At 37.6% G+C, this 12,879-nt stretch overlaps 2 protein-coding genes across 2 annotated transcripts in view; both read left to right on the forward strand.

Moving 5' to 3' along the window:
• Nucleotides 1-12,879, forward strand: part of C1QTNF3 (C1q and TNF related 3) — a 278,698-nt gene that overhangs the window by 250,392 nt on the left and 15,427 nt on the right. The window lies entirely within an intron of this gene.
• The window catches only part of ADAMTS12 (ADAM metallopeptidase with thrombospondin type 1 motif 12), a 161,570-nt gene that overhangs the window by 63,564 nt on the left and 85,127 nt on the right, over nucleotides 1-12,879 (forward strand). The window contains exon 4 of the mRNA XM_053448139.1: nucleotides 11,089-11,285. Coding sequence (XP_053304114.1) covers nucleotides 11,089-11,285 — 197 coding nt within the window. The remainder of the gene's footprint in view (nucleotides 1-11,088; nucleotides 11,286-12,879) is intronic.

Genomic DNA, 12,879 nt, shown 5'->3' on the forward strand with positions numbered 1-12,879 from the left:
TCGCTATACAATTATACAGGGACACCTGCTGTGTGCATTATTGCCTTTTTCCATATTAATCCATTATCTGTGTTTGTCTGTGGTTGCTATAGCATTGAAGTTCACAGGACATAAATGTACAAGTTGATTACTTAATTGTTCTGAGACGTTGAAGTGCAAAAAACACTTTAAATGAAAAGTCTGTTACCAATGTTACAGAAAACCCTTGCATTGCTGACATCTTCTCTGAATACCAAGCGTTCGGGACACACTCTGACCCCTGGGAGGTTTCCCTATAGTTATATTTATAGTAAGAAGGACAAGTTAGGCTAAACATACATATCTAGTTTAAAGCAAATCATGCATCCTATAACATGACATAATGGTGAAAAATGTAACGAACCCCAAATATAATTGTTCCTCATTATTTCCACATAAATTCCAAACCAAACATTAATTGCGAAAATGAAATACATTTCTTAAAAGCACCCAACGTCTTCAGTATCCATGGTTGTATATACCTGCATGTGTCCATTTCAGTTCCATAGTCAGCTTAAGGACTACAATTCTGGTGTTCATCAGCAGCCTCAACTACACTGCAGAAGAGAAATGTCCCTTTGGTACGTGGTTTGCAAGCTAGCCCTTATTCGCTGACCACGTACAACATACATGCTATATAAGACATTACAATTTAAATGAACATAACATGAATGTGTGCTTCTGAGCTTAAACTGGGTTTGCTAGTTTCCCTTGTGGTTCATTTTACTCTTCACTAAATAAACCTTGGTGTACAGACGTAAACATGCAATATATGTCCATTAGAAACACAACATAGATCTATACCATGGAAGCATCCATCTATATTAGGCAGCTTTTTCACTGGGGTTAGCCAGTGCCCGCTACATAGGTAATACCTAATTGGAAAAATGGGCTCGGACTCTCATACATAGTGGCCTTCTATGGGCTCTCCTTGGTGATAGCCATGTTTTACTGGGAGTCTCCGGGTGAAGTTGTAATTCTCCGGGTCTCCGGGTCAGTTTCTCCTTTTAACAGGTGGGGAAGCGGTAGACTTTTTTGTATAACAATAGCTTACAGAGATGGCTTAACATTTCTGCAAGGTAGTGCATGTGGCACATATCTTTTACTTTCCAGCAGATGTCTTGGATGTGTACAGGACACATAGAGCAGGGTGCCGGATGCGGCTGCATCATCATAGGGGGGCTATTGAAGGGTTAAGAATATCTTGTTCTCAAGCTATGTCTATACTTGAGTCAGCATATTCCTGTATTTCAATCTACATGATAAAATGAAGCCCGAGAGTCATATATTTCATTAAAACTGTTATATGTTTATATATATCTGTATTTTAGTGTTATATAGAGGACAACCATGTCCTGCAAAGCCATACAATGGGTAAACAGAACATTACAAGAAGTGCATCACATAACCATTTGGACATTTTTTTAATAGCACACAAATACCTAAAGTACTTTTGTTCTAGAAAACCAATGCATAATCAAAATGATTTCTTTATTTCCGAATTTAATATTCACATCAAAGATCAAAGATCAATCCAAGTTTTTCAAGCCAGAATGCATTGATCTTTTCAGAACTAGGTAAGCCGGAATACAATTTGCACTATAACACGTTCTTAATGCTTATTATGCTAAATGTTATTTCTGGGATGGCTTCACTCTTCCATTCTATGAATGGTACAACAGAGTGAGTTGATAGGGAAATAAATCACTCCCTAAAGGTTAGATATGCTTATTTTCACACCAAGCTCTTACTGACTTCATGCCATTTTTGCTTCAAAGCTGGAATATGGAAATTTTGCCTCCATGTGGCTCAGAATTTGACAAAGCTTTTCATTTGTAAATGATGTTTACAATTACTTATGGATAAACTCTAAGGATGTTGGGGATGGATTGTAACGGTAACATGATGAAAAATTGGTTCCTCCACTTAGTTCTATTTTAGCACTTCATATCCGGCTAACTTAAGTGTGTTCCTTAATAGCAGCTCCTGGAAAGGGTGATAAGCTTAATGTTTTGTAGTCTGAATCGTGCCATAAACATCTGTTTATTTTTGATGACTGCATAGGGAACCAAACTCACGGAAAATGGGCTACAGCCTGCATCAAAAATAACCACTATTGACATCCTGATTTGATTTGGAATTATGGGCAATCTACTTTTGTCCTGTGTCTGGGTCGTTGAACAATTGCGATGGTTTGTTGATGGTTTGGAAGACAGTGTCCACCTTCTGTCTTTGTTACGGTTGGGTTCTACAGGGTTGTAAGCAGCAGGGCACAGAACCTCATACAATGTATATGATCGCCAAGGTTGCCCGAGTCATGAGGCCAAGCAAGGCAGCTACCTACCATACAGTGCTAAGCCAAACTATACTTAGTACAATCTATGTTCCCTTAGCGATCACTCTATTTGTCTGTCTATCTATCTATCTATCTATCTACGTTTACACATACTGACAGATGTCCTTGCCTCAACTGTGTGTTTTACAATTAACTTGCCCCTTGGTTCAAACCAACAAACATAATTTCCTTGCCTTACATATAATAGCTCATAGTGGATTACATTCCTTCTGAGAAGTAAAATTTTATTTCACGTGACTCCACTGCTGTACTTTTCTTCACTTGTTAAGCACTTAATTGAGTTAATGTAAACTTGTTTAGACATATTTAGTATATTTACAAATAGAGTCTTTGAATTCTATAGTTTTACATATCAGTAAATAATAGTAATCATGTGTTCCTTAGCAAGTCTAACAATTAGGTAAATGTAACCTCATATTACACCATGTCATGGTTTATTCAAGAAAAATAAAGCCAAAATGGTGAAGCCAGGAGAACCAGGAGTCAGTTTCTTTTTTTTTGTGCTGTACAGATGAGCCATTGCATTTGGCCATGTACACGCCATACCCTCTAAAGGCTATTTAGGGCTGGCTATGCCCCTATGTGTGGCTGGAGCCACCCCTTCAGAACACCAGTACCGGGACTAGGTGTACGGGCCCTGAACTAGATGATTTCTACCACACTTCTAAATCATAAGATGTTTCTTTCAGCTCACTGGGATATTCATGAAGGCTGTCATGTGAAGTGTCAGTTTTGCGAAATTCAGATAATTGGCTGCAACAGAGTAACCTAATTATGCTATCAGATTTATGATGAATAAATATCACACACATTTCAGTTTAATGTAAAAGGAAGTTTCTAGTTTCACACTATGTTTTCAGTTGACTATCGATTTAAAAACTAGGTCACTGGATTTTATTTTGGTTACAAAGGGAAAGATCTGGTTACTTTATTCATTAAGAAGTTGAGTGGCCAGTCGAGTTAAGGGTTAACATGGTTGAGCAGACCCAACTAAGGCTGTGTGCCCTTGAATGCTAACACCCCTGTTTTCTTCAGTTGTGTATGTATGTATTTTGTATCTATACATTTGCTAACAAAAGGCATGGGTGAAATGCCATGAACTATACATACTAGACATTGTCATTTCTACAATGGTAGGTGTGCTTTTTCCAGGAGTAATATATATAGTTTCCTTTGTACCTTTTCACAAGAGACTGAAAGATAATTGCTCTAATTATATATATTGTGAAGCTGCCCAAGATCATTGTACATTTACACAGAACTTGTGTTACAGATATGGTAACGTTTTCCTTTTTTTTTTTAGGAGAAACAGTGATGTAAGAGCAAAACTCATAATACATTTTCTTTGTAATTGACATCCATCTTGCTCCATTATCAAAATCCTACTTTAGACACTGAAATATCTTTTATCAGCCTTACTTTACTGCTTTTGCAGCATGTTGATAAAGCTCTATTCAGACAGATCAATAATGTATTATTGACAATGTACGTTAATTGGTGCTTATCCTCTGATAAATATCAATTAACATTTAATGTTTATAATGACTTATTGATCACTGTGTCAGAAATTGACCTCCAAATCCAAATGAGACGTACAAATATCATTAAGTGTTTGCTTTTTGTTCCAGAAAGGGAAACCAACACTGATTATAGAGTCGTTAGGTGCTGGTAACAAGAAATTGCAAATTCAGTTATACTAAGATGTTCAATCGGTTGAAAACACTGTATGCACTTATTATCTCACTAGAATTTCTCCCCACATTGAGAGTTTGATTATTGCGTCCATTAGTGCAGAAATGCGAGCAGTTGGTCGAAAGCAGCTCGCGCATATCTCATTAGGTCAAGACCAGCCGGTGTCTGGCTCAGCACTCCTTTCCAGGTAGGTACACTGGCCTGGAGGTCTAATCTTCTCCCTCCCTAGGAGCCATGCCAGGTTGGGAACCCTAGGCCAGGCTAGTCATGCACGGAGTGTAGGTAAGGTGAAGGGAAGAGTAGGCAGAATCGGATAGAAAGTGGATGGAAAGAAACATTGCTCCTCGCCGTAATGTCAATAAATGAATCGGCTGTTATGAGCAAAATCAGATAGATTGCAGGTACAGAAATGCCACATACATGTGCAATATGTGCACATCCTAATGTACTGCATATTACAGCTGCTATTCAAACAAATTAGTCTACAACTTACTTATTTCCACAAAAATGCGACATTCCCCGTATCATTAATATTTTTTTCTCTATAGAGCAAGGTTTCATCTATTACAATGGAGGTCTCAGATCTAGGATTGATTAAGCGGTGCGCAAGCAAACCTGATACAGCTTCCTCTTTGAACTACATTTTATATTGTAGTAGTTGCTTACACTGAATGTGTGTTTGGTAGATTTATCTATAATTCAACCGCAATTTAATAGTGATCAAATGTTATAAATAACATATTACTGCGAGACGTATTGAACAATACATTGTATTGTTCTCTAATGCATAACCTTCTGGCTCTCAAACAGTTAAAAGGGGAAGAAAATCAGTTAATATCAACTTTTTTCCTTCTCCTTTCTCCTGTTGAATTTAATGGCCTGCAGCTGAGAAAATACATTTTTTTTACAGGATGATAAGAACTGCTACTGAATTCCGTGAGTAGAGTGAGTAGTTCCATTTGCTGTTAGTGGAGCAAGCATTGTAATATGTGTTCTGTCTGTGTAAAGATAGAACTTGGAACGTATTATCTATTGTGTGCGCTGATCACTTTAATTACATTACTGTCAAATAAACATAAGACGTTTCAGAGCATGTTTTTCATTAAATAAACCATTAAACTATGTTCAAATAAATCTAATACACTTTTTTCTTTATAACGATTAACACCTGGGGTAGTAGTGCAGCTGCAAGATGTAATCTATGATGTATCTATCTTGTAGTGTAAATTGGAAAAAAAAAATATTACAATATAGAATTATTATTATTATTATACTTTATTTATAAAGCGCCGACAGATTCCGCGGCGCTGTACAAGGAAGAAAATGTTACAGATAATGACAAGTACAATACAGCAATTGACATACAGATACAAGAGGAATGGCGGGCCCTGTTCCCTCAGGAACTTACAATCTAGGTGGATAAGGGGTGAGAAACAGGAGGTGAGGACTGCGTGGTAGTGAATGATGTTGATGTAGGACGAGATAGGGGTTGTAAGTGGGTGAGAGTGAAGTTTTGATGTTTATGTCAGTGGTATCTTCCCTGAAGAGAGAGGTTTTTAGGGAGCGTTTGAAGGAGGGTAGAGTTGGTGAGAGTCGGACAGCACGGGGAAGAGAGTTCCAGAGGGTTGGTGCTGCGCGAGAGAAGTCCTGTAGGCGGGCATGGGAGGAGGTGATGAGTGAAGATGCAAGGAGCAGGTCAGTGTTGGATCTAAGAGGGTGGGTAGAATAATACCCTTTTTATTGGACTAACAATCCATTTTGAGAATGAGCATTTGAGAGTACAGCACTGTATTTATTATTCTTCAGGATAAGGCACACAGGGCCCAGGGATATCATTGTCCAGTATTCTATAATGATTAGGACAACTACACTTTTGTATTTGACCTAAAAGGGTTATTGCTATGTAGTAAATTATAATCAATGTTAGTTTAGGTTGGTGGGGTTTTTTTTGTAATTTTTCCTTGTTTTTATATTTTAGTCCTAGAAAATAGTTTAATGGAAATTGTGGCTGAATAAAGTTATCATAAACTTTCTGGTTCCAAGGCAACACATCAGTGTTTGCTTTAGTGTAACATGACAATAAACCATTCCCTAACGTCTCGGAGATCAGCTTCAGAGAGTTGTGAGGTGGCACATGGTGGCTGCAATGGAGGCCTGTGCTACAAAAGCATTGACTTCTGTTGATTTTACAGCTCCCCGTGCCAGTCAAAAAAAATCAGCGGATCACCTCAACAGGCCCATAGTCCACACAGTCCCAGTTTTGTGGAGACCGGGACAGGACCCAAAATGAGGAACATGGTATGAAAAATACAAAGCTTGGGAGGTACGCTATAATACTGCATCTAGTTCTAAAAAAAAATATTAAATTCACAGGAGTAGGTGAAACAGCATATTTAACCCTCTCCAAGTTCTCAAGCTCTCCAAAATTCATGAAGCACTAACGGAGCATCACCCCAATGCCCTTGACACGATACATACAGGATGTGCCATCCATGAAGAATAAGGATCGCTCTTTGTGGATACGTTAATTTCTGATTCAGAAAAATGAGTAGTTTAGAAATATTGACAAACATTACATCAAAAGTATTCCCACTTCCCAGTGCAAATTGCATCCAATATAATGACACCGAGCTGCTTTATAAACTGCGTGCCCTTTGTTAATACCTAACCTCTACAGGCTCCTAGATTGATTGTTAAGGAACGTGATATTAGCAGCGTTGATGAAAAGGTGTCACAGTTGCGTATTATTTCTTGTTATCCTGCTATATTGAACAAATCCCTCGCATGTTTTGACTCTATATAATGGAGGATCAATACACTTTAATAATCTGAAAATTCTGTTTTGAACAGATAAAGGAACAGTGGGAGTTATTAATTTGTCAGTTGGATGTCACAAACCCTTTTATAAATGTATAATATGAAATGTCAATGCGTCTGATGTGTTATATATGCAAAGCTGCAATCACCACAAAATCGCCTTAACCCAATAAGGACCGTTTTTTTGTACCCCTAGTGACTGAGGCTGTTTTAACATTTCTGCAGTGCTAGTGATAAGCTGTCCGTTTCTTCTCTCTCATTTTCTCTGACTCTTGCTTGAAAAATAATACAAAAGCTATTGAAAAAGAGCTGCTAAATAGATTCTCGTATTTGTCCGGAGTTAAATACCCAATGTTTCATGTTTTTTATAAGTTAAATGGTGATAAGTACAAGTAGCATATTGCTATTTTTTTATTATTATATTTTTACAAAACTGTAATTCTACCCTATGGTCATTCTACCCTATGTTTGGTCAGTTCAATTTACCCCCATCAAAACATATATTTTTGAAAACAAGATATCCCAGAGTATTCCAGATACTAGTATTTCAATTCTTTCCATACACTAATTCTACTACCAACCTTTGTACCTTGGGTATGAATTTACTTTTTTTTTAAACTTTTTTTTGTGCTTTATTTCCACACATGTACTTCAGGTATGAATTTACAGCTCCTGGTATATGGCACTGTCAAATAACACCCCAATATGTATTTGTTTTGGAATTTTGATTTCAGTGTGTGTGTGAGAGAGTAATATTGTAAGAGAGCATGAAATAACATGAGTGAGAGAGTGTGTGTAAGTGGGAGTGAAAGCAAAATAGCCACGAAATGCAAACTCATATTTTATGCCCCCCTGCTTCATTTTCCTTTTGTTTTGTTGGGGTTCCTCCAACCTAATAACATTATATGAAGATGTCATACATAGATCTAGGAGTGGCAGATGATGCAATCTCTTTGGACTTTGCTAAGTTGCTGTACAAAATGTCTGAAATAGGTTTAGGGGCAAATGTGTGTATTTTTGTTGTTGTTGTAAATGGAAAATTCTCAAACTGGACTGGTATTAAGTAGAGTACCTCCGGGGGCTATCCTGGGTCCTCTTCTTTTTAATTTGTTTATAAATAATCTCCTATATTGCATTGAGAGCCATGTCTCAGTGGTTTCTGATAACACAAGTTTAGGTAGGAGTGGGGGATTGGGCAGGCAAGTGGCAAATGATGTTCAATGCAGACAAATGTTAAGTTATGCATTATGGGAAAAATAATAACAATTCCACAAGCATAAGGATCTGCCGACGTTGACAAGGGCCATATTGTGATGGCTTGACGGCTGGGTGAGAGCATCTCCAAAACTGCAGCTCTTGTGGGGTGTTCCCGGTTTGCACTGGTCAAAAGTGGTCCACGGAAGGAAAAGCAGTGAACCAGCAACAGAGTCATGAGTGGCCAAGGCTCAGGGGCAGCGGTGGCACAGTTAGGCTGCAAAAGGGGGAGTGGTGGCACAGGCAGGCTGTTTGGGGCCTACCCCGTCAATGTCTGGCTTAGTATATAGTAATAGGGGTTATGCTGCACTACCATCAATGTCTGGCTCAGTGTATTGTGGTGGGAATTACACTCTACCATTCAGTTCAGTAAATGTTATTCATTTAAATTAATAATTTACATAAATACAGTTACAAATTTGGGAAATAAATATTCTTGCCAACATATTTTTTGTGTGTGTGTGTTGGGGGGGGGGTGCCACATACAGGATCTGCCCCGGGTGCCAAATACTCTAGGTACGCCCCTGCTATGTCACTATGTGTTTTTTACAACTCTTTATTTGTGAAGAAGTTCTCTAAGTTTTCATTGAAAGCTTTTAAACGAGTTTTCAACGAGTAATCCTACCTGATAGTTTAACAGAAATATGATGCTCTAGGCAATTATTAACATTTTTAGTATCTCGAGATATCTCTTTGAAAGAAAATGAAAATAAACAATAAAAAGACAATTATCTGAATCAACCAGTCGTCAGGGAAAAATGTTTAAGAGTTGAAATTATAGGAGTTCAAGACATAAATTATTATTAAAGCTTTGTGTCTCTGGGCACATTTGAAATTGATTTCAATTAAATTAGATATATTCTAATTAATATATTTGCACACTTGCAATGCCTTATTAGTTAGCGTGTATCAAACTAAATTAAAATGAAAGTTATTATAAGTTAGATAATTAAAAATAAGATTAAAGGTAGGATAGACATAATTAAATCAGTAGTTTGTAGTCAACATGAACATCGTAGAAAGCAAACAATATATGTTACATAGAATTTGATGGCAGCCCATTCAGCCCATTTATTCTGATGTAAAGACTCAGACCTTAATCAGTCCTTGGTCCTTACTGTACTAGCTTCTTCCACTTCTGATGGGAGGCTGTTTCATATATCTACCACCCACCCAGTAAGGTAAAACGTCCGTAGGTTAGTTCTAACCTTTCCCCCATCAAAATAAATTCACATTTCTGTCTTTTTATGTCACATTTCTTTTTTTTATGTCTTCCTCCAAGGTATACATATTGAGTTCCCTTAGTCTTTCCTGATATTTTATCCTGCAAACCATTCACCATTTTGGTGGCCCTCTTCTGAACCATCTCCAAAATGTCAATATCCTTCTGGAGATGGGTTGGTTGACCTGTTTATGATACATTTATGGTACCATCAAGGAGGTCGCTTCAGTTTGAAGATCAAAATGCATTGGGTGCCATGGAACCTTTTCCTATAGTATCATCAACATACATTTCTATAAAATTCTCATTATTTGCAGAATATGAGCCCTGCAATGAAAATATTTAGTGAATTTAAATAAAATATTAATAAATTATATATATATATATATATATATGAAAAACACAGAATATGATACGATCCATCCCATAAAAGATCCCTGCCAAAATGCCTGTTCTCCAACAGGTGTATCTATTTTTTTCTGTTTGATGGTATGTCTGTGGGAATTAAACCGTTTGTGTAATGCTTGGCCTGTTTCCCCCACGTACATCACTGTTGGGCATTTAGCACACATGATGAGGTACACTACGTTAGATGATTTGCACGTAAAGCAGCCATTGGTTTTGTGGTGTAAGTGTGAGCCTGGTATCTGTATTTCATCTGTGGGAAGGATGTGTGCACAGGTCTCACATCCCTTATATTGTCTCCCTATAGTGTTAATTTTTGTATATTTATGGCATGTGTGTGATTTAAACATAAACTATGATTTGCTTAACTTGTCTTGAATATATATATAGAACAACATACATTGTATATAAGGTTGTCACTTAAATATAACTAGAGCAAAACAGGCAAAAATGCATCCTGATCCCTGGCACCCAAAGGGTTAAGTTGGCATAAGTTTCTGATTAGCCGCTGTATCTTCCAGTGCCCACAGCAGAAAGAGAACTTGGATTCCATGTGCCGGTTTCCCAACATACCACAATAACAGATAAAATAATAGATAAAATAACATTTCTTTTTGCTGAAGAAAACGTACTATTTTGGGTTATTTTGTATTCTCTGAGAGTCTCTGCCAACATCTGAAGATCCTGAGAAACTCGAATCCAAGTCAAAGAATGGGATGACTCATTCCTCGTCAATATTAAGCACTAACCTGCAGTAACTTTACTGTCTCTCAATTAGAAGAAATACACTGCTGATGAAATGAATATGGAAATTTAGGGAAAGAACTCTTAATGAGCTGAAAGATTACATTTCTTGTGTGATGTATTTCTTAAAAGTTAAGCTACGAACCGTTTGATGTTTGTAGCCATTTGTATCGAGAGTATTATTCCCAGCAACAATTAATTCCAATTAGCATACCTTCCCAAATCTATCACAAAATGTCTAATTACTTAAGAATTTGTTTGTATAACTATACAAGCTAAAAGCATAACAGAATGCTATCTAGAATACATGGTTTACAAAGACGTATGCGTTGAAACAGAAAGCATCTGTTTAAAGGGACAGGGTCATTTTTGTGCAGACGAGGCCTTCTCAGCAAACCAATATTACCTTATCTCTTATTTGATCCTACTTCTCTTTCATCCATTTCCAATCTGAAACATGGGAAAAGTCTATTTTCTGAGAGATAAGGTGTTTCATCAAATAGTCTGTGTATGTTAGCATACCTCTTTCTTAGAATAAAGCATTTATGCTGCATAAAACATATTCTATTTTATATTATAGATGACCAGAGTTCTGCTCTGAAACAAGAGCGTCAACGAGAAAAGTGGGAACGGGAGTACCAGACTGGCAGAAAGATCACACAGCGGTCCGTGAGCAAAGAAAGATGGGTGGAAACTTTGGTGGTGGCAGACACCAAGATGATTCAATACCATGGGAGTGAGAATGTGGAGTCTTATATCTTTACCATCATGAACATGGTAGGTACAGTAGATTGAAATATGATTTCTGTTGGTCATAATCACAAACACATTTTCTTATTTTCTAGATAACATGTGACCTATCTAGTCTGCCCTTTTTGAATCACTTGAGCCCACATATGCTCCCCATATCCTGTCCATTGGGATGAGGGAATTAAAAGTCAACTTTACCCTTTGGACAGGTACATTGCTCATCATATGGCTCTTCCCCTCCCTCCATGCCCTGCTCTGTAATATGGAGGGGGTTAAAAGTATTAGGGAAAAAAATGGATAAACATCTACCCTTCCTCCTCTGAGCCTCATTGGTAGGTGGAGATGAGGTTCATTAAATGCTGAGAGGGCAGTGATAGTAACTCTCATATACTACCTGATCCAGAACGAAAGGGCCCTTTCTAAACAATTTTGAAGCAGCACAAGGAGACAGGAACAGGTGGTGGCAGGGTTTAGCCACCGCCCCACTAGAGAGACTTGCTCCGTCGCAGTTTATTCCTAGAAAATGGAGACAAGGTGCAAAGTGGGTACACTCGTTAAGCATACAGCATCCAATAAATCTAACAGGTGCTGCTTATTAAGAAGTAGCAAATGCAAATTGCTCAAGAAAAGGTCAGTTAATCATTGCAATGCCAGACATATCTATATCAAGAAAAAAATCCAAGATCACTCAAAACTAAACATATTATTATTATCTTTAAAAATCTTAACCAAACACTAACTTATAATAGTGAGGTTCAAAGATGAGAAAAGGAAAAATAAAAATCTCAAAGGTTCTGTGAACCTCCAGTTACACAAGTTATGTTTCGCATATCCACCGCCCCCTCAGTAAAGTAAATCTTCCTTACATTAAGACTTTGTTACATTAAGTAAAAACATAAATCTTAGGGGAAGCATAATTAATATACAAATAACAATTAACTATTTCAGTGCCTGTAAGGAAAGCTGTACATTAATTTACCTCTACAGACAAGAAAACATCAATATTATAGTGTAGAGAAGCTTCTATTGCAGGTGCTTTGTGTGCACTACACGCCACTCCCCTTTCTCCTGTTTTTTTTTTATTAGCAGCATGGCACTATCTCACATACTGCCCCCTTCTGCCCCCTGTCTGCATGGTCTCTGCTTCTGTAGAGCGAGATCAGAGGAGACCAGAAAACAACTGGTGAAGGAGAGAGAAAGAGAAAGACATAGACATAGAGAGAAGCAAATTTAGATTTGTAATACAAAGCCCACCCCCATTTTATCTGAACTAAAAGGGCAAGAAGCAGAATGAATTTAGAAAATTTGTCCAAACTGATTTTGGGCCCCAGCACAACCTATTGGTAAATATTGCTGGCGGCAGGTATGTACAAAAAAGTAGTCAGGTGGCCCCTGGTATACCTTTCCTGAATAGGCTGAAGCCTTCTTGCTCAGAGTCAGAACTAGCACTAGCCGCATGCAGCAGCAGTGGTATTAAATATTCTTGTTCCAGTAGTGCTAAAATCTTGTCCAGCGCACCTACCATAGTATGTTCTACTATATTAAGAAGTGCCAGCACTCCCCAGAACAAACATGGACAAGCATAGTAAGATAACAGCAGTAGATCTATTTTTTTGTCCAG

This window comes from Spea bombifrons, chromosome 1, assembly GCF_027358695.1.
Source record: "Spea bombifrons isolate aSpeBom1 chromosome 1, aSpeBom1.2.pri, whole genome shotgun sequence".
In the NCBI taxonomy this organism is placed as follows: Eukaryota; Metazoa; Chordata; class Amphibia; order Anura; family Pelobatidae; genus Spea; species Spea bombifrons.